Below are 19,068 nucleotides of genomic sequence, written 5' to 3'. Positions count from 1 at the left end.
CGGTACCCCTGTGGGAACACGCCAAAGTTCGGATTATGTGCTCTGCCCATCTGCTGTGCGACGCCCCTTCGCTCACCATGCACCTTAAGAGGCCTGTCTCATGCGACACCATGATCAAGGTCCGACTACTGCACTGACTAAATGCAGCCAAACTTGAAATGGGAGGTGTGATAAAAGGTCATATCAGGTCAGGGTCGTGTCGGGCTGGGGCTGACCACTGGACCTGCAATGTGGAGCCGCAAGACGCTGCGACGTTGGTTCCGACAGCAGCAGTCGGCATTCATAGCAGCTGACGACAGAGATTCCCCCAGTGCCGTCCGATGCCTTCTGTCAGAGTTGGTCTGCGCATGCGCACCAATACATCTTTCGCGTAGCGCGACCTTGTTTCGCAGTGCTGCCGGTGACGTGCTGGCCACGCGGCGCGTGTTCTGACAGCGTCCCTGTGACAGCTGTCACCTCGCATCAAGGTACGCCCGAAACAAGGCGACACCGCTGGTGAGCGTTCGCATATGCTGACGCAGCCTAAGATGCAGCTCGTGCGCCGCTGAGGCATGATCGGAGCGATCAGCCCAGCGCACCACGCGCGCCTCCGATGCCCTTCGTCAGATTTCGCTCGCAGATTTTTCACTCACTTCAGGTTGCTGTCGGAAGATACGGGGCGAGACGGAAAGTAAAGTTCTATCAAAAAAGAAAAGAAAAGAAATGGGACTGCTCTGAGCGACGGTAGTTGGATTTATTCAGCGATTTATTTTATCCTCCGATGTTAGCGCCTGTCACTTGTCCCGTCTGTGCTGACGAGAGACAAAAAAAGCTTCATGTAGGCTGGAGACATCCAAAGGCGCGTCAAGCCACGAACACTGATTTAATTTCCACAGCATAAATCGTATGCTCTACAGAAATGCTTCTTGCAGACATAAAACTCCATTTCTCATTGTTTCATCGCGGGGCTGATAGCCTTTCTGCTGCAATTATGCAAGCAAACTGCTACCCGAGGCGATAAACCACCATGGCGATTTTCAAAATCTAAGATAATAACGCATACCAAGACGTCAACGTCAAGTCAACGAAATCGTCGGGCGTGTTCTTAACTTCATAGGATGCTTCATCAGAGCGCATATTCGGCCGACTTTTGGTTGTGATACGACTGGTGCATGAAGCGCACGCGCATGAAGCCTGGCCTGGCTTCGGGCGGTACGCCGTTCGGGGTGTTTTGCGACCACATGAAACAACGACCGTCTAACCGATATGTAGGGGCATGACCGCCTCCACAGGGCACATCGCTTTCACCGATCGTCCGCCGGCCGTGCCCCGTGCCGGCGCTCCACCCGACAGCGCCGCCCGCATCGCCGCGCTGGTCTGTCGTGCGCCCGCCGCGTCTGACGGTTCTGGGCGGCTGTGCTGGCAGCGAGTTCCCGGCCTGGCTGTACCAGCAGAACGTGTCGCTGCTCAGCCTGGTGCCGCCCCCCATGGCCCCCGCCGTGCTGCCGCACTGGTACCAGTTCCCGGCCCCGCAGCCCGGCTGGCACACCGCCATCGGCGTGATGTACATCATCATCGGTGAGCTCGGTGGCGATCGACGCGTGTCGGTGGCGTAGTAGTTAGGCTGCGTGTATGGGAAACCATGAGTACGGGGTTCGATTCCCCGCGGTGCCGGACGTTCTTGTCAGGGTGAGAGGCAGGTGGGTAGTCCCAGCAACTGAGCACGTCGCAGCGTCCCATGAGTGCGGGCTTCGATTCCCCGCGGTGCCTGTCGTTCTTGTCAGGGTGAGAGGCAGGCGGGTACTTCCAGCAACTGAGCACGTCGCAGCGCCCCAATCAAGGCAACGGAGGCGCCCATCGACGGCGGAACATCGCAGACGTGTACTGAGGGCTTGGGAGGGATGTAAAGGTGCGGTGTGTGTGGGAAGGGGGGGGGGGTCATGGAGATGTCGTAGTCATGTTTTAGTGTTGTCGAAGAGGGCGGAGGTGCCGGAGAGGCGACAGCCAGAATGTAAGTGGTCGGATGGACATCGCCGATTTACATCAATGCCAGGGGTATCAAACAAATGTCAAGGAGGTATTACGTGGGAGGTATTGCACTGGTGTATATCAAGCGCCAAGACCTTGTAAACTGCAAGAAGGTATTAGACCGACCAAAATGACGATGACGGAGGCTAATGACGGCAAGATCAGGGAGATGAAAACATGCTCACTCACTATCATGTGACATGTCAATCCACGCAATGGCCAGGGCCATTAGCAGCCCCTGGTGGAAAGCAGGGCCGTTGAAACGGGTGAGTTTGGAAGGGAGCTGAACCCCGGACAAACCCAAGCAATCAGTCGATTTCAGCACGTCGCCTGGAACCTCTTGACACAGGCGTCGAGACGACGGCGGAGCGATGGCATGCCGGCAGCCGAGCGTCAACTGCCAGTTGGCACGGCAATGGGACTGGGCGTTAATGCGACGTGAGATTGTCTTCAGTTGCACGTGGTTGGCCACAGAGATTGCCACTACAGAGTTCCATTGAGGCGTTCGCGTCCGAGCCAGCGAGAGACGGATAGCCGCAGAGAGATGGAATAATCGGGCTATTTGGAGGGGGCTGTGGCCGCACTAGTGAGAGAGAGAGAGAGAGAGAGAGAGAGAGAGAGAGAGAGAGAGAGAGAGAGAGAGAGAGAGAGAGAGAGAGAGAGAGAGAGAGAGAGAGAGAGAGAGGGAGGGAGAGCCACCAGTCCCCGTCTCGGACTCCCATGATCTGACGGCTGCCGTCGGAGCGCAGCAGGAGCGGCGCCGCTCGCGCCAGCGCGCGGCGTCGCAGGTGCCTGCCGCGTTCGCCGCCTGTCGGTGTGTCGAGCGGGACTCCGCACCCTGATCGCGATGCAACCGACGCGGACAGCGTCCGAGTGTACGCCGCGGAGCCGGGGCGCCGCCGCCGTCGAGCTGGTGACAGGCGGACCATTTCCGATCCGCGTCAAGGACGCCCCTGCTAGGGTAGGCAGAGGGACGGGGTCGGGACTGGCCGCGCGCCATTACCGCTGTTACTGGGGCGAATAAGGTCATTTAGTGAGATGGTTATTGGGCTTTAGAGGCACATCGACTAGACTGACTTTTTCTTGCGCACAAGAGTGATGGACCGTCACCCAGAGGGTAGCCATGCCAGTCAGGAAGGCACCACGAGCATACGCTGTACGGTGACAAGTCGCGTCGATAGACGGACAAGTACCTGTGAGGCGCCAGGGGTGAGGTCAGGTGGCGCAGGGACTCTCGTCGGAACAGGCGACAGGCAGTTAGCCCGTTCTGTGTCAAATCAGAATACTGACCGTCTGACAAAGCCAGGGGCCACTGGTCGACAACGGTGTCTTTGCGAATGTTTCGTCAGTATTGCAGCTAGGGCTTCTTCAACATGCTCGTGGTGGATTATCCTTCGCCGCGCCAGCATTGTCGCTAATCTCCGGCCCATCTCCGAAATACTATTGCGGAAATGGCCTCTGTTCTTCCCCGCCGCCCCGATACATGCGGCAGGCCGCGCGCGCCTCGCCTCGCCGCCACCGCGGCCGCTCTGTCGCCGCCGACGGTGCTGACCAGGCACGCTCAGCGTCACCAGCGACGCGTGCGGTGGCGGCAGATGGGCGCGGATCGAGGCGCCGCCCACCGCGGCGCTGGCACGTGGCCAGCGCACGGCTCCGCTGGACACGTCTCCTGGCTGGCCGGCACTCCCTGCGCGCGCTGACGGGGATCACGCTCGGCAACTCCTGCCAGAACTGTGTTCGGCCCTGCCTGAGCCTGGCTCAACTGCCCGTGCACCAGCCAGAAGAGCGGCTGCTAAGATAAGCGCCGCGCAGGGCGGGCTAATCCTGAGGGCTGCTATGCGTCTTTCCGGTTTGGCCAGCACACCGACACAAAGCCAGGGACGCAAGCGTGGTGATTTAGCCAACGCACCGGCACAAAGCCAGGGACGCAAGCGTGGTGATTTAGTCAACGCACCGACGCAAAGCCAGGGACGCAGGCGTGGTGATTTAGTCAACGCACAAACGCAAAGCCAGGGGCGCAAAGCGTGGTGATTTAGTCAACGCACCGACACAAAGCCAGGGACGCAAGCGTGGTGATTTAGCCAACGCACCGACACAAAGCCAGGGACGCAAACGTGGTGATTTAGTCAACGCACCGACGCAAAGCCAGGGACGCGAACGTGGTGATTTAGTCAACGCACCGACGCAAAGCTAGGGACGCAAACGTGGTGATGCATGCCCAAAAACAGAAGAGAATTATGACTGCGGTGATGACTCTCATTTGTCATCATTTGCTCAATACCGGCAGCCTTTTATCCGATTAAAGTGTCCGCCTCGTTCTTCAGCTGTCGTTTAGGTGTAGCTGGCGAGTAGAAAAACGGCGAAAGAGTTTTGAGCATTCTTCTTTCGTGACCAAGAACACCGCGTGGAATCCTGGGTTGGCAATCAATTCAGATACAGCTTTGTCTTTGATCTCTGGGCTCCCTCCTTCACGAGGTACCTCGGTGATGCGTTGTAGCTGCTCAACACTAGGCGAGAGCAGCTGGCTTTGCCTATGGTATCAGACTGATGCAATGGTGCAATATTCTACCTTTTGCGTTAGTTTCACCTGTGATAACGTTCTCCACGTACTAGACGTATCTTTCTGCGCGGTTAAACACATCAAACAGCAAAGCCTTTTGCTTTGCTGTTAAACACAATCCAGTGCGCAGACAAGCATTGCTCGTGCACACGTTGACAACAAAAGAGAAGCGATGCTTAAGCAAGGTGAGATGCCTTGTGAAAATACTATTGCCTTTCGCTTGCCTGATTGATCGTCGTACACAAAGCTCGCTGACCCGCCACTTACACATATGCAAAGAACGTAATTTGTGCCAAAGGAAGACCACGATACTGGACAAGCTGGTGAAATAGCCACCTCAAATGGGGTTTTCAAGCGCACTTTTGCCTCCTCCGTCACACTGAACTAAGAGCTGAGTGTTACCCGGTAGCCGTAGTGAGACAAACATGAGGTTCGTTCTGGATCAGATCCGGCATTGCTGAACGAGCGACGGATGGGCGCTGGGGTTCACATGTGCCTACTGCTGGAGATGCTGCTCTCAACTTACCGCTAATTCCCCAACTTTGCCACCAGCTTCCTAAATTTGAATAAGACGAGGGCTAATTCCATGGGGTTTTCCATCGCGGATGCAGCTGCGGGACACTTCAAACGTGCCCACCCAGCCCCGAGACCTGACTCATTAACCACCGTCAGTCATCAAGGATGCACTGCGGGACACTTCCGGTCAAACGTGCCCACCCAGCTCCGAGATCTGACTCATTAACCACCGTCAGTCATCAAGGATGCACTGCGGGGCACTTCCGGTCAAACGTGTCCACCCGGCCCCGAGACCTGACTCATTAACCACCGTCAGTCATCAAGGATGCACTGCGGGACACTTCCGGTCAAACGTGTCCATCCGGCCCCGAGACCTGACTCATTAACCACCGTCAGTCATCAAGGATGCACTGCGGGACACTTCCGGTCAAACGTGCCCACCCAGCCCCGAGACCTGACGCATAAACCACCGTCAGCCATCAAGGATGTACTGCGGGACACTTCTGGTCAAACGTGCCCACCCAGCCCCGAGACCTGACTCATTAACCACCGTCAGTCATCAAGAATGCACTCAGAGTGTCGCGAGTCACAAATTAATTGGGTTCCTGTAGCAATGGCGAATGCAGCTGTTCGGTCAAAGCAGCCAGAATCGTACAAAGAAGCTCGCGAACGGCTGGCGTTCCACAAACACCCACGACGAATTGAGTTTGGGACGCCCGCCGCCCTACATTTCTGCTGATTGTTCCGGCTTACCCAGAGGCGACCATATAGGACACGAATACGCTGGCGCTCTGCTCAAAGCGCTGGCTGCAGCGGCATTCAGCTTCACATGCAGTGTCCTGCTGTTTTGGGGCACTACGCCCTCCGTACAGCGGTGTCCACGCCAGTGTCTTTTGGGAGCCATGTCTTTGGCAGTGCCGTGGCGCCCGCTCCCAGGGCTGCGTGTCTTCCCTCGTCTCAGAGTCCGCCTGTGCCCACAGCTCTGTGGTGTCACGTGACTCAGCCTGTCGTTGCCCAGGCTCCCTGTCATATTATGTTCAATCTGCGGAATCCTGGAACTATGTCGTCTCGAGCCTCTGCCTGTCGCCTCTCAGAACTCCGTGCCATCTCGTGTTCTGTGCAACAGCCTGTTAGCTTTCTGCTGTCTCGTTTGTCAGCTTTTTAGCTCCCGGAGCTTCCTGTAGTCTCACGTCTCAGTCATCTCCGAGAGCTCCTGTCGTTTCGCGTCTCATTCTACCTAATCACAGAGGCTCTGCGTCTCCTGCTTCAGCCTGTCATCTCCGAGAGCTCCTGTCGTTTCGCGCCTCATTCTACCTAACCACAGAGGCTCTGCGTCTCCTGCTTCAGCCTGTCACCTCCGAGGGCTACGTGTCGTTTCGTGCTTGAGTATGTTCGCACCCACATTTCGCCGCCGTTCCGTGTCTCAGTCCGTCAGCCCTCGGGGCTCCTTGTCGTCTCGCACCTGGCCAGCCTACGGGCGATGAACAGGTTGTGCCGGGCGGAACCGGGCGCTGTTGGATGTGGACCGGCCATGCTCACTACTCGCCGGCTGTTCGGCAGGCGTGCTGGCCACGACAGGCAACTCGGTGGCCCTCTGCATGTTCACCACTATCGCGTCGCTGCGCACCCGCTCCAACCACCTGATGACGAGCCTGGCCATCAGCGACTTGGGCATGACGCTCACTCAGGTGCCGCTGCTGGTGGCCAACAGCTTCAGCCACCGCTGGGTGGCCCCCACTTGGGCGTGCCAGGTGAGCTATACCACCACTGGGTGGCCCCATCTGGGCGTGCCAGATGAGCTGTATCACCGCTGGATGGCCTCCATGCGGGCGTGCCAGGTGACCTATACCACCACTGGGTGACCCCATCTGGGCATGCCAGGTGAGCTATATCGCCACTGGGTGGCCCCCCATCCGGGCGTGCCAGGTGAGCTATACCACCACTGGGTGGCCCCATCTGGGCGTGCCAGGTGAGCTATATCACCGCTGGGTGGCCCCCATCTGGGCGCAGCAGATGAGCTGTAGCCCGGCCGGGTCTTTCCGCGCAGCTGGGTCGAGGCCGGCGAATAGCGCAGCTGAACAGCAGGCGAGCAGGCTTGACCCACCCAACCTGATGTGTCTGGTAGGCTGTAGCCCGGCTGGATGTCCGCGGGGCCGACTTGTCTCTGTGTCCGGTGGGATGTAGCCCGGCTGGATGTCCGCGGGGCCGACTTGTCTCTGTGTCTGGTAGGCTGTAGCCCGGCTGGATGTCCGCGGGGCCGACTTGTCTCTGTGTCCGGTAGGATGTAGCCCGGCTGGATGTCCGCGGGGCCGACTTGTCTCTGTGTCCGGTGGGATGTAGCCCGGCTGGATGTCCGCGGGGCCGACTTGTCTCTGTGTCCGGTGGGATGTAGCCCGGCTGGATGTCCGCGGGGCCGACTTGTCTCTGTGTCCGGTGGGATGTAGCCCGGCTGGATGTCCGCGGGGCCGACTTGTCTCTGTGTCCGGTAGGATGTAGCCCGGCTGGATGTCCGCGGGACCGACGTGTCTCTGCGCGCACCACACTGCCGTAGCGCACGGAACTTTAATCACTCGATCAAATGCGCGAGCAATGCGAGCTTGCGTGGCGGCCTCAGTGCGTCGCCGGCAATCTCAAGCTGGCCAGCGACGGTCTGGCCATTGGTGGTGAGGTGATGAAGCTGACGTCCTGTCTCCACAGGTGTACGGCTTCTGCGGCGGCCTGTTCGGCACCGCGTCCATCATGAGCCTGGCAATGATCGCCTCGGAGCGGAGGTCGGTGCTCGGTAAAGTACCCGGTGAGTGGCGTTCGGTCGTGCGCTGTACGGCGCTGTTTGCCGCAGTTGCCGCAATCGTTGAGAAGATCACATATGTCCTGACAGGCTATGCAGTAATCCTGGCTATAGCGGGTTTGTTCAGCTTGTAATATAAGATAATGAAACAGGATGCTCTCGGACGTTCTGGAGCAGCTAGATCAAAGCTCAATCCCACAGTAAACGGCAGGCTTGTAATGTAACGCTCTCGGCAACACCCAAGTACACGCTGGAGATGTTTCGTCGACCTGCGTTAACCACTTCTCATCCACAGGATACGACCCGAGTGCGCTCGGTTCGCTCGAATATATAATTTGAATCTTTTATTCTGCTTTTTATTTCTAAATATTTATTTTGTTTGCTATTCTTGTTTACTTCTCACCTTTTGCACTTTCTTTCCTCGTCCAAACCCACTCAGCAATATCTCATATGAAGCGAATAATTTCCATAGTAGGTCGCAACGATGGTTATCGAGCGAGGCAGCCTTGCCACTGTGATCATCTGTTTGCAATGATCCTTTCATCCAAAGTGCACTCACATCGAATTAACACAAGCCCGGACGTGGCGGCTCTATGGAACGCCACGCAGAAGCCTTTGATGTCGGTCAACACGCTCTGAACCCCACGCTTGCGTGTTTCTGGTGCATAGCGTGACGTTTGGTGAGCCGCCGTAAATGAAGCAAGAACATTTGCATCCAGCTGGACTCGCAGGAGCCCTGATACCAGGGACCCAGTTCCTGGCTTGATGCGCGTCCCTCCGGCATGTCGACAACATTTTAATGAGAAGATTTCGTGGGTGCCCCAGCACAGCTTTCCACGTCGCCTAACTGGCGATCGCTCCATCTGGCCTCACACATTCCGGCTGACCCCGTGCATTCCGGCTGACCCCGTGCATTCCGGCTGACCCCGTTCATTCGGGCTGACCCCGTGCGTTCCGGCTGACCGCGTACGTTTGCTGTGTTTCAGATTGTGCGCTGGGCCTGCGCGTCACCGGCCCCCGCATCATCTTCGTCTGGGTATTCTCGGCCATATGGATGAGCCTGCCGTTCTTCGGTGTCAGTCGTTTCGTGACGGAGGGCTTTATGACGAGGTGAGGAGAATGGTCAGTGTGGTTGGGGTGGTGGTGGGGGCACGCCCATCTCCCCCGGACTTCCAAATGTTTTGGTCGGCTTTTCCTGACGGGTTTTGGGAGCTAGTGCGCGTCGCTGTCGGCACCGCTCGCCAGGTGTCGGGCTTGTGGGCCGGAGCCCCGATGACATCCCGGCGAGGCCGCAGGTGCGGTTGTGACTTAGGGCCTAACAATAGTCGATCAGCGGGATCAGCTACTACGGCCCCTGCAGTACTTTTCAGTTGCACAAACAACGCCCTTTTGGCTAAAAAAAAGCCATCCGCGCTTGATGGCGTCCTGTCAGCGCGCTACAATAAAATGCTTTGAGGTGATTTTGCCTGCAGTTGGTTTGTTCCAACGGTCCCAGGCTGGTGTCGTCGCCGCGTCACCTTTTGTATGGCGAACCTCTGCGATCACTGTCAGCGGTGCACAAGATGCTGGGAACAGGCCGGGGGCAGGCTGACCCGGGCCGCCATGGCCAATTTCAGCTGACGCAGACTGTTCTCGTAGTCACGTAAAACGCGCGCTTGTGGAAGCGTGTGCTCGGTAACTGTGCTCAGTATGAGACTGAAGAGCTTCTGCCACATATGACCTAATGTAACGAACAGTTGACATAGCAATGTCAGTTTCCACCAAACTCTCCTCGAAGTAGACCTTTACTCTAACCCACGCCACCGGCATCAACGATTTGCAACGCAAACGTCGCCATGTCGACGATGAAACTGCTGGCGTGGTCCATCGGTTACTCAAGCAAGCTTAACGTTAGTTCAGATAAATAGGTTTTTTTACAGCCTCGCCGGAGGATTGAGACGAGGCATTGGTATCACGGATGGAAAAATTGTTCGGGCTATCGCCCTCGTTTGATGTGTTTTTAGGACTTTTATGTGTAAAAATAATTGTTGCTATCCTGTTCGTTTGGTATGTTATTAGGAACAATTTTCGGGCTATTGTCCTCGCCTGGTGTGCTAGTAATAGCTAGTGCTAGTACGCCAGACGACGATGATGATCCGAACAATTATTCCAACAGTTTTTTTACCGGCTTGTGTCGGTAACAAATCAGTCACTGACGCGTCCCTTTTTCTCACAGTTGCACCTTCGACTACATATCAACAGACATCGTGACACGGGTCTACATCGGCCTCTCCATCGTCCTCTGCTACGTGGTGCCACTGTTCGTCATCATCAGGTGCTACTGCGGCATATACAAGATGCTGAGTCAGCTGCCGGAAATAGCTGTTCACACCAAATTTGGTCTGCCAATCAAGGTGAGATGAAGTGATGAAAATTTTGCATGCATCGAGACAAGCAAGCACCTAGCGTTGGTAAAGGACTTTGTAAGTGTAAAAGGTAAAGGAAAAATTTTGCAAGCATCTAACGTTGGTAAAGGGCTTGGCTCGATGGTGAGCATGGCCTTTAAGGTTTCGAATGCTTGTTGTGCGAGCGAGTGTAATCGCAAACGTAGGTTTTAGTATTTCATATCAGCTGGTGCAACTGCTTTGACCTGGTAACTTGTAATTCGGGTACATTTTTTGGCCACTGCACTGCTCCCAATAAACCACTTGTCCAAGACAAGTCTAAAGCATCAAAATTAAAATAAAATGTTCAAACCAAGTGTGAGAGGAATGCCGATATGAAATTCTTGAGAAGCATAACACGCGATGGCACGCAATGACCAAGGAAATATATTTTATGAGCAGGCATCTAACACAAGTGGCTTCTTTTTATCCCTCTCCTCTTCCTTGGAAAGGCCACGGATATGTAATGACCACATGCATTGCAATGGTACGTAGCGGCCTACCGTGTGAGCAGCGCCGCCTCTACGCATTGCAGACGATCCGAGAGAGTCTGCTGCGCAAAAAGGAGACGCAGCTGACCAGGACCATCATGATCCTGGTTGTCGCGTGGTGCCTCTCGTGGACCCCGTACACAGGTCAGTGGAGGCGCCGGGCCGACCGCTCTCCACCCTCTCGCTAAGAACGCAGATCGCCGGCCACCTCTGGACGTGTCTCGCGGCGAGCAGGGGCCGGGCGAAGACTGGTGCGGCACGTGAGGCTTTTTTTGTGGCTGGCGCCAATGTGCAGAACCATCATAAAGTCAGTCGAGTTACCCTATCTGTGAACTTGTACTCACGCACCAGACCCAGTCACAAAACGTTGCAAAGTAGGACCCAGACCACCGGGGAATGAACACGTCCGCAGCAGAACAGTTTTGAATGTTTTGCTTGGTCAAAACTCTCGTGCTGTCGCGAGATGGGGATGGGCCACTGTGACCATAACGCGTATCTTAATAGGTTTGTGCGGTCTTGATTCTTACATTTCCATGATAAAAGGGGGTTTCTAAACTCACCCCACCCAGCCGCATCGAGTGGTGCCCAGTGATCGAGGATTCATGAACAAAACTGAAAAAGGTAGCTGGAGAAGCACACTTCACGCGACGAAAAGTGTAAGGTGAGCCCCTGCTGAAGTTCGGATAACAGGCCTGTACAAGTGGATCGATGGCAGCTTATTGGCAGCCTCCACCAAATGGTCGTGTGGCTGCCCGTGCAATGCGAATAGTGGGGGCCACACTCTGGATTAATGACGTCAAAGGGTTTGCATGCCTGTGTGGCGTGCAATGCCAATAGTGGCAGCCACACTCTGGATTAATGCCATCAAATTGTTTACGTGGTTCTGTGGCTGCCCCGTACAACCCGCATAGAAGCGGCCACACCCTGGATTAAAGACATAGATCGCATCATCGTTAAACACGTTGCCACCCCGGACTAAGACCCCAGCTGTCGCCGTCAGTCGCGCGTTTCAGCGTATCAGGGATACGTAGCAGTGCTCTCTGGACGCATGATGACGTTTGGACGTAACAGACACACGCGACAGTGTTCTCCGGAGACATGACGACATTTGGACGTATCAGAGACACGTGACAGTGTTCTCCGGAGGTATGATGACGTTTGGACGCATCAAAGACACGTGACAGTGTTCTCCGGAGGTATGATGACGTTTGGACGTATCAGAGACACGTGACAGTGTTCTCCGGAGGCATGATGACGTTTGGACGTATCAGAGACACGTGACAGTGTTCTCCGGAGGTATGATGACGTTTGGACGCATCAAAGACACGTGACAGTGTTCTCCGGAGGTATGATGACGTTTGGACGTAACAGAGACACGTGACAGTGTTCTCCGGAGGCATGATGACGTTTGGACGTAACAGAGACACGTGACAGTGTTCTCCGGAGGTATGATGACGTTTGGACGCATCAAAGACACGTGACAGTGTGCTCCGGAGGTATGATGACGTTTGGACGCATCAAAGACACGTGACAGTGTTCTCCGGAGGTATGATGACGTTTGGACGCATCAAAGACACGTGACAGTGTTCTCCGGAGGTATGATGACGTTTGGACGCATCAAAGACACGTGACAGTGTTCTCTGGAGGCATGATGACGTTTGGACGCATCAAAGACACGTGACAGTGTTCTCCGGAGGCATGCTAACGTTTGGATGCATCAGGGACACGTGGCAGTGTGCTCCGGAGGCATGATGACATTTGGACGGGGTCACGCCCGTCTCGCCGCGCTCCATGACGGTGTTCTCTGGCCCCGCAGTTGTGGTGATCTTGGGCATGACGGGCAGTCGCCGGCTGACGCCCTTCGTCTCAGTCAGCTGCGCTATTTTTGCCAAGACCTCGGCCGTGTACAACCCCTTCATCTACGGCCTGGCCCACCAAAAGTTCCGCAAGGTGAGCGCTGACTCGTGAGGCGAGCGTCATCAGTATGCGGCGCCTCCCCCTCCCCTGCCCCTCCGCATCCCAAGCGCTCAGGAATTATGGATTTGAGGCGAGCGTATGCAGGACTGCTATCAGTCCGTATTTTTTACCATAGACGTGGGGCATTGGCATCAACAGCCGGCTTTTTGTTAATCACCCAAGATTCGTACCTCAGGTTCGTGTCCAGTGCGGTAGGGACAGGTTTAAACCGTTGCATTCCGTACGTCAGGTTCGTGTTCAGTGCAGTAGTGGGAGCTTTGGAGCGCTGCATTCCGTTTTATCACTGAACTTCACTGTTAATCACGGCGTTATGCTCTGATTGCCAGGCTCTAAAGAAAAAGTTCGGTTCCTGGTCAAAGGCCTGGACGCCGGCACGTACGTCATCCAACTCCGTGAGGACAAGGCAAGTACCTATGTCTTTGAGAAGGATGCCGGCGTAGTGGTGCGCTCAAGTGGGTAGATTGGCTCAGTCTCCCCAGCTGATTGTTATCAAGTCTGTCGAATGATGTGGCAGTTTCCTCCGAACAATGACCACCGTTGGCCATACTGTGATAAATAATATTTATTGATAATTAAACCCGGCACCAGTTTTGCCAAGCGGCTCACCCAAAAAGGCAATCAAATGGCGTCCCAATCAGGCACGGACGCCCGAGGAGAGCACGCACGACCGGGTGCGCGCTCTCTAAGCAACAGCACCTCGTTTGGTTGGACAGAACGTATATAGCAGATGTCTGGAAACAGAGTGCGTGGCGGGGCGTACTGGCTGAGAGGTTAGCTCCTTCGGGTCCCACTTGGAGGGCCTGGTTTCGAATCCCGAATCCCGCTATGGACACCGAGCACACGAACTGGCCTTGGCAGCCGCTGAGGGTCTATAGAACGACGCCTGTTACTGTGCGCCGCGTCCTCCCCCCCCCCAAAAAAAAACAGTTTGTGATGCTCATCAGGTAGCAAGCGTCAGTTCGCATGGAGCGTGCACTGACACACCGGAAGCATGGTATCACGGTACTCTCGTCCCAGTTCATGTCAGCGAAGCTCACCTATTCTTGGTGTCGCGATGAAGGATGGGGACCTAACGTGATACGATCATGGGTGTAGCGCAGCGACTTATGGTTCACGAGGCTAAAGATGGGGCCTCACGTACCGCGCTACTACCATGGGTGTAGCGCGGTGACTTTTGGTTCACGAGGCTAAAGATGGGGGCCTCACGTGACACTATCATGGGTGTAGCGCTGTGACTTTTGGTTCACCAGGCTAAAGGTGGAGGCCTCACGTGACACTACCATGGGTGTAGAGCGGTGACTTATGGTTCACGAGGCCAAAGATGAGGGCCTCACGTGACACTACCATGGGTGTAGAGCGTTGACTTATGGTTCATGGGACTAAAGATGTGGGGCTTCACATGACACTACCATGGGTGTAGCGCAGTGACTTATGGTTCACGAGGCTTAGGATGGGGGCCTCATGTTACACTACCATGTGTGTAGCGCGGCGACGTATGATTCACGAGGCTAAGGACCCCATGTCAGATACGTGAATCGTTAGATATCCCAGTTATTTACAACTCTATAATGCCCAACAGACTATCTAACCTCAAAAGCTTATCAAAACATATTACATTTACGCATTTGCCGAGTTGCAAAACCTAATGAGGCAGCAAAGCCTGACTGTTCGCTATGGGTAAGCGTGATTTGGACGCAGATTGGGAGCACAGCAGCGTTCGGCAGTCACCTGGCGTTTGGCGTTACCTAATTGGCTGATATTGTCCTGTGGTTGTGATCGTCGCATCACAGCGCGGTGATGCACAGGTGTGGGCCCAGCACAGTTCCGTAAGAAGGCCCCCAGACTTCGGCCAGCACGCCAACATGCGCCAGCGGTTATTATAGATGCAGCTGAAGTAACTCTTGTCGCTTCGGCTGCAAACCTGAAAACGTCTTGTCCTAAAGACCATTTGAAGGACTCATTTGATTTAAAGAGCTGATTTTTCATTTATGGAGAAGAGTGACGGAAGTGGCGCACGCAAGATAGAGACCTAATCATTTTTCACAATTTACTATCGCTCAGTAACTTAGCATCTTCTTGTTTTCAAAGATTTTAGCTTTTCGTAGATCGCCATCGTCTCCAATCTCCGAAACTGAGTGTGCAATGTGTCCGGAGCATTCGCCAGGCGATTTGCAAAATGTCACTTCATCAGCGATGGCCATTAGACTAAGAATGCCCCATGGGGCGCTGTGAACTGAGTGACCTCAGGAGACCTCGGGTGTGTTGAAGACGACACCGTATCACATTAACCAACCAGTCATGGGACGGCACAGCGCGCGCCGCGGGCGCGGCATCGGCACGTGGCAGCCATGTGTCACCTTGCCCGCCTGTGGGGGGGGGGGGGGGGGGGGGGGGGGGGGCGGCGGACCTAGCGCCCTGACTCCGCACCGCCGGCCGGGCTCGAGAGTTCTCCAGCTCGGCACGCGTGCTGATATGGCTTATCTGGAAGCCAGGGCTCGTATTGTTCGGCGCATCAGATCGACTGCGAGCTCTGGCCGGCGCCGTGTTCTGCTCCCGGCGGGATGAACGGACGCTGCCGGCGCTGGGCGAAGCGAAACGAAATTCCAGCAGCAGGCGAGGCGATGCGAAATTTAAGAGGTCGCATATGCGAGCGAAAATCGCCGCTGACGCTGACGACATCAAGTCGGCCGGTGCCTAGACTTAGCCACGCAAGTTCCAGTTCGAGCTCAAAGGGAACGTTCCACATTGAAGATAATGAAACTAACTTCAGATATGAGGATATAAGCACCTTTTTAACAGTTAGTGTATTTTTTAATGGAAAGGGTTGCTCTAGAGAACACAGTTCCCCTGTTTATTGGATGCACTTCTTAATACGTCACTATTTTATTACATCCTCGTACTTTAGATAACATTGATTGCAAGCCCATTGACGGCCGTTATATTTGGAAATCGTGCTCACGAACGTCAGATAGAAGCGGCTCGACAATTATATGTTCCTTGGCCTTGATCGCCGCATGACTAATGGAATAGCAGGATTTGAATGACCTCGTCATGGTGTCAAGGGTGCCTGGGTGGTCCCGAAATAGTCTCCCCGAAAAGTTTGTACGTCTTCGCGGGCGTGTAGCAAGGAGCTAGTGGGGTTTAGGTTTAATAAAGGTGCTGGCGACGGACCTGCGCGTTGTGTATTTTTTGCTCTACGCAAGTCCAGATGAGTTATGGTTTTCTACCATTGTCACGTTTTCGATCGAGAGATACCCACACAACTACACATTCCCTAGGGTGCCACATGGTAGCCGCTGCTGTGATCAGCTCTAAGCTAGAAACTCTGGCTCAGCTGTAACGCGAGGTCGAGACCGCTTTGTAAGCGGCTTGATGCTGGGGGAAAGACGACGGGTCTCTATGTCAACGCGGACGAAACGGGGTCTCAGTTGCCAGCGGAACTACCATTAGTGCGGTCCTGGCTGCCAAACTGACGTCGACAAGAAACATCAAGGATGATGACCCGAGCCCTGATCTTTTCCCCGGTGACGTAATGTTTCGCGGCGTGGGAGCCTAGTGCTCAGGCGCAGGGAGGATGAGGACGAAAGACGCTAAACTGTACTGTTGGGACGGCAGTGGTTTCTAAAAATACGACTATATTCATCACGTCAGCGGAGGTATGGCATAGCTGTCATGCCTGTCAATCTGCAGCTTGAATATGATGCAAAAACACTGGAGGACCGTGACCTTGCAACGTTCAGGAAAAACGGGGCATTTTTTGCAGCTTTCTAGACCAATGATGACCTTTCTAGACCAGCGCCCGTCCATGTCTGGTGATATTGAAGTGCGACTTGCATGCGTATAGTGAAAGTTAATGCTTTGAATAGGCCCATGACTTGTCACCAATAGGCTGGGTGTGCAATAGCGAGTGATGGAAAATTTTCAGGAAATCCTTCCTTTTTTCCTTCATGAAATCAGTGCAATCCAATATAGCTTATATCAGCAGCAGCCACAAATGCGTTTATTAGGGAGCCGATACATTGAAAAATCAAATGCATTATAATTTGGAAATGTGTAGTGGAAATGCATTACACCGATGCAGCTTGAACAGTTTATCGCAGGACTTATTTTTTGACACACATTGTGATGAACTTTGTCTAGATCATGTGCAAATCCTTCTCCCGTATCAGGTTTAAGCTAGTCATCCATATGCCGGGCACGAAGTCAGCAACGCCTGGCGTAAACAACGCCCCGTATGAGCCCCGCCCGCTGCCGAACACGCCGTGTCAGCGTCGTGCCGCCGCGAATGCCAAAAACGGTAACACATGTCAGGAGAAACCCAGCTTCATCACGGGCGGCCCCAGTCTGCGCCGTCGGCGCGCCTCGACAGCGGCGCACAGGCCGCTGTCGCGTCGGGCGGGCGCTGACAGCAGTCGCCCCCGCCGGCAGGGACTCGTCCGGGCTGGAGCTGCGCGTGATGCGCCGCTCGTCGGTAACGATTCGACGAGGTCGCCTGTGTCAGAACTGCTCACCGGCGGTGTCTGGCGCCGGCCCGGCCCGGCCCATCTACGCCAAGAACGCCGAGATCTTCTTCTAGAGCGGCCGAACGCGCGGAGACGCTGCCTGATGACACAGTTCCGCGGACTGAAGCCACGCCTGCACTCATCATACGAGCTGTAGGCAGACGCGTATTCACGTCGGGATGCCGCAGATGTGCGGATTCTGTTCCTGGGACCTCCAGATACGAGCATGAGCTTGTTGAAAGACACCTGAAGACGAAGCGGGGGGCGAAGGTTCCATTAAAAGCGGGTTACGTCCCACTCCAAGTTCACTCCGCGTACAGTCATCATTATGTCGTGGCATGCAACGCGGCATCACTTCCGTGAGTTCTGTGCGTGCCGAGCTGTGAGTGCTTTGCTCAATGTACGCATTGTATTCATGCTCTTTGTACGGCTGTTCACGTGCTGGTTGCACAGAATCATGTACAGTTTTTACATGCCACAGTCACTCCCATGCCATTGCTCATGCCCACAATGCCTACAGGCATGTGGCGGCAACAGGTTATCCGCGGCACACTCTCGTGCATGTTCCAGCTCTACGCGTTCGGAACGCGCCCAGCTTTTGCACCTGCAGTATATCACCACTGATGACCAAGACCAGTTAGGCCTCTAACGTTCCGCTAACGTCCCGCTCCCCCTGTATGGCGGCGGGGTCGTGTCGCCCGGAGTGCCGCAAGGATCCGTCCTTTCCCGCACTCCCAGCGCTGTCTGTGGCTTGGTCCACGTTCGAGATGGAGAGGGCCGCCTCCCACGTGCCGCGCTTATTAAGTCAGCTCCATCCGGAATCTGCCCAACGGGCACTGTGTCCGGCAGTGATGACATCTGTGACCACATTACCAGCCCATCACCGTCCTGTGTCCGGCAGTGATGACATCTGTGGTCGCATTACCAGCCCCGCCACCGTCCTGTGTCTCCGGCAATGATGACATCTGTGGTCGCATTACCAGCCCCGCCACCGTCCTGTGTCTCCGGCAGTGATGACATCTGTGGTCGCATTACCAGCCTCGCCACCGTCCTGTGTCTCCGGCAATGATGACATCTGTGGTCACGTTACCAGCCCCGCCACCGTCCTCTCTCCGGCAGTGATGACATATGTGGTCGCGTTACCAGTCCCGCCACCGGACAATGCGTTGCGTGACAGGGCGTACAAAGGTTCCGCAAAAGCCGCCGGTGCAGCTCCGGTGGGATGCAGATGTTGGCACAGTATAAAGCATGACTGTCCAATGCTTGGTGACGAAGTTCGCGGGCCGCACGACAGTTATGTACCTTTATTCCGGTCATGGTGTCAAACCCTTTGTCATGACTCATTTCTTGTCCTCCCTCGTTCTTTTCAGCGTTTTCAGTGCACCACATATGAAACGTTTCATTAAAGCCAGGGCGCTAGATGATCTAAAGCATTTGTAAAGATTGCATGAAATTGTGTAGCTATAGAGAAATTAAACTGATGGCTTTCAACTTTCAGTAAGTGCTGAATAGTTTTCGTACCACAAAATTGCTTGAAGCACGAAAGTATAGGAGTTTCCACGTTAAAAATAGTCGGGTTTAAATAAACCAGGAATCCTTGATTTAAAGCGCATCCAAAGTTAACTTTCAGAGACCCGACGTATTGAAAGTTGCTTGCTCACATCATAGAAAGTCAGTTTGCCTAAAATTAGGGCCTCAAAGCCTTTCCTGTCTGCATCCATTATTGTACAAAAGGATTAGAAACATGAATGTTTACGCAACATCTCTTACGCCACGTTTCAAAATGTGTGCCTCGCGGGTGTTA

General features: G+C 54.8%; 1 protein-coding gene across 1 annotated transcript; it reads left to right on the top strand.

The window, feature by feature from the left end:
• The first annotated feature begins 408 nt into the window (after positions 1-408).
• LOC119111471 (rhodopsin) lies at positions 409-17,338 on the top strand. Its single transcript, XM_037235288.1, has 10 exons — positions 409-467; positions 1,406-1,557; positions 6,644-6,834; positions 7,781-7,877; positions 8,858-8,981; positions 10,087-10,264; positions 10,830-10,929; positions 12,602-12,735; positions 13,089-13,165; positions 17,191-17,338. The coding sequence occupies exons 2-10, from the start codon at positions 1,467-1,469 to the stop codon at positions 17,336-17,338; spliced, it is 1,140 nt and encodes a 379-aa protein (XP_037091183.1). The 5' UTR covers positions 409-467; positions 1,406-1,466.
• The last annotated feature ends 1,730 nt before the right edge of the window (positions 17,339-19,068 follow it).

The sequence above is a fragment of the Pollicipes pollicipes genome, unplaced genomic scaffold (genome assembly GCF_011947565.3).
Source record: "Pollicipes pollicipes isolate AB1234 unplaced genomic scaffold, Ppol_2.1 Scaffold_7261;HRSCAF=8764_pilon_pilon_pilon, whole genome shotgun sequence".
NCBI lineage: Eukaryota > Metazoa > Arthropoda > Thecostraca > Pollicipedomorpha > Pollicipedidae > Pollicipes > Pollicipes pollicipes.
This window is presented reverse-complemented; position numbering and strand designations above follow the sequence as displayed.

Bases quoted from the DNA above. Each gene is read 5' to 3' on its own strand.
- LOC119111471 (XM_037235288.1), top strand. From the start codon at position 1,467: ATGGCCCCCGCCGTGCTGCCGCACTGGTACCAGTTCCCGGCCCCGCAG. The intron at 8,982-10,086 runs GTGAGGAGAATG...TTTTTCTCACAG, and splicing joins ACGGAGGGCTTTATGACGAG to TTGCACCTTCGACTACATAT. The intron at 10,265-10,829 runs GTGAGATGAAGT...TACGCATTGCAG, and splicing joins AATTTGGTCTGCCAATCAAG to ACGATCCGAGAGAGTCTGCT.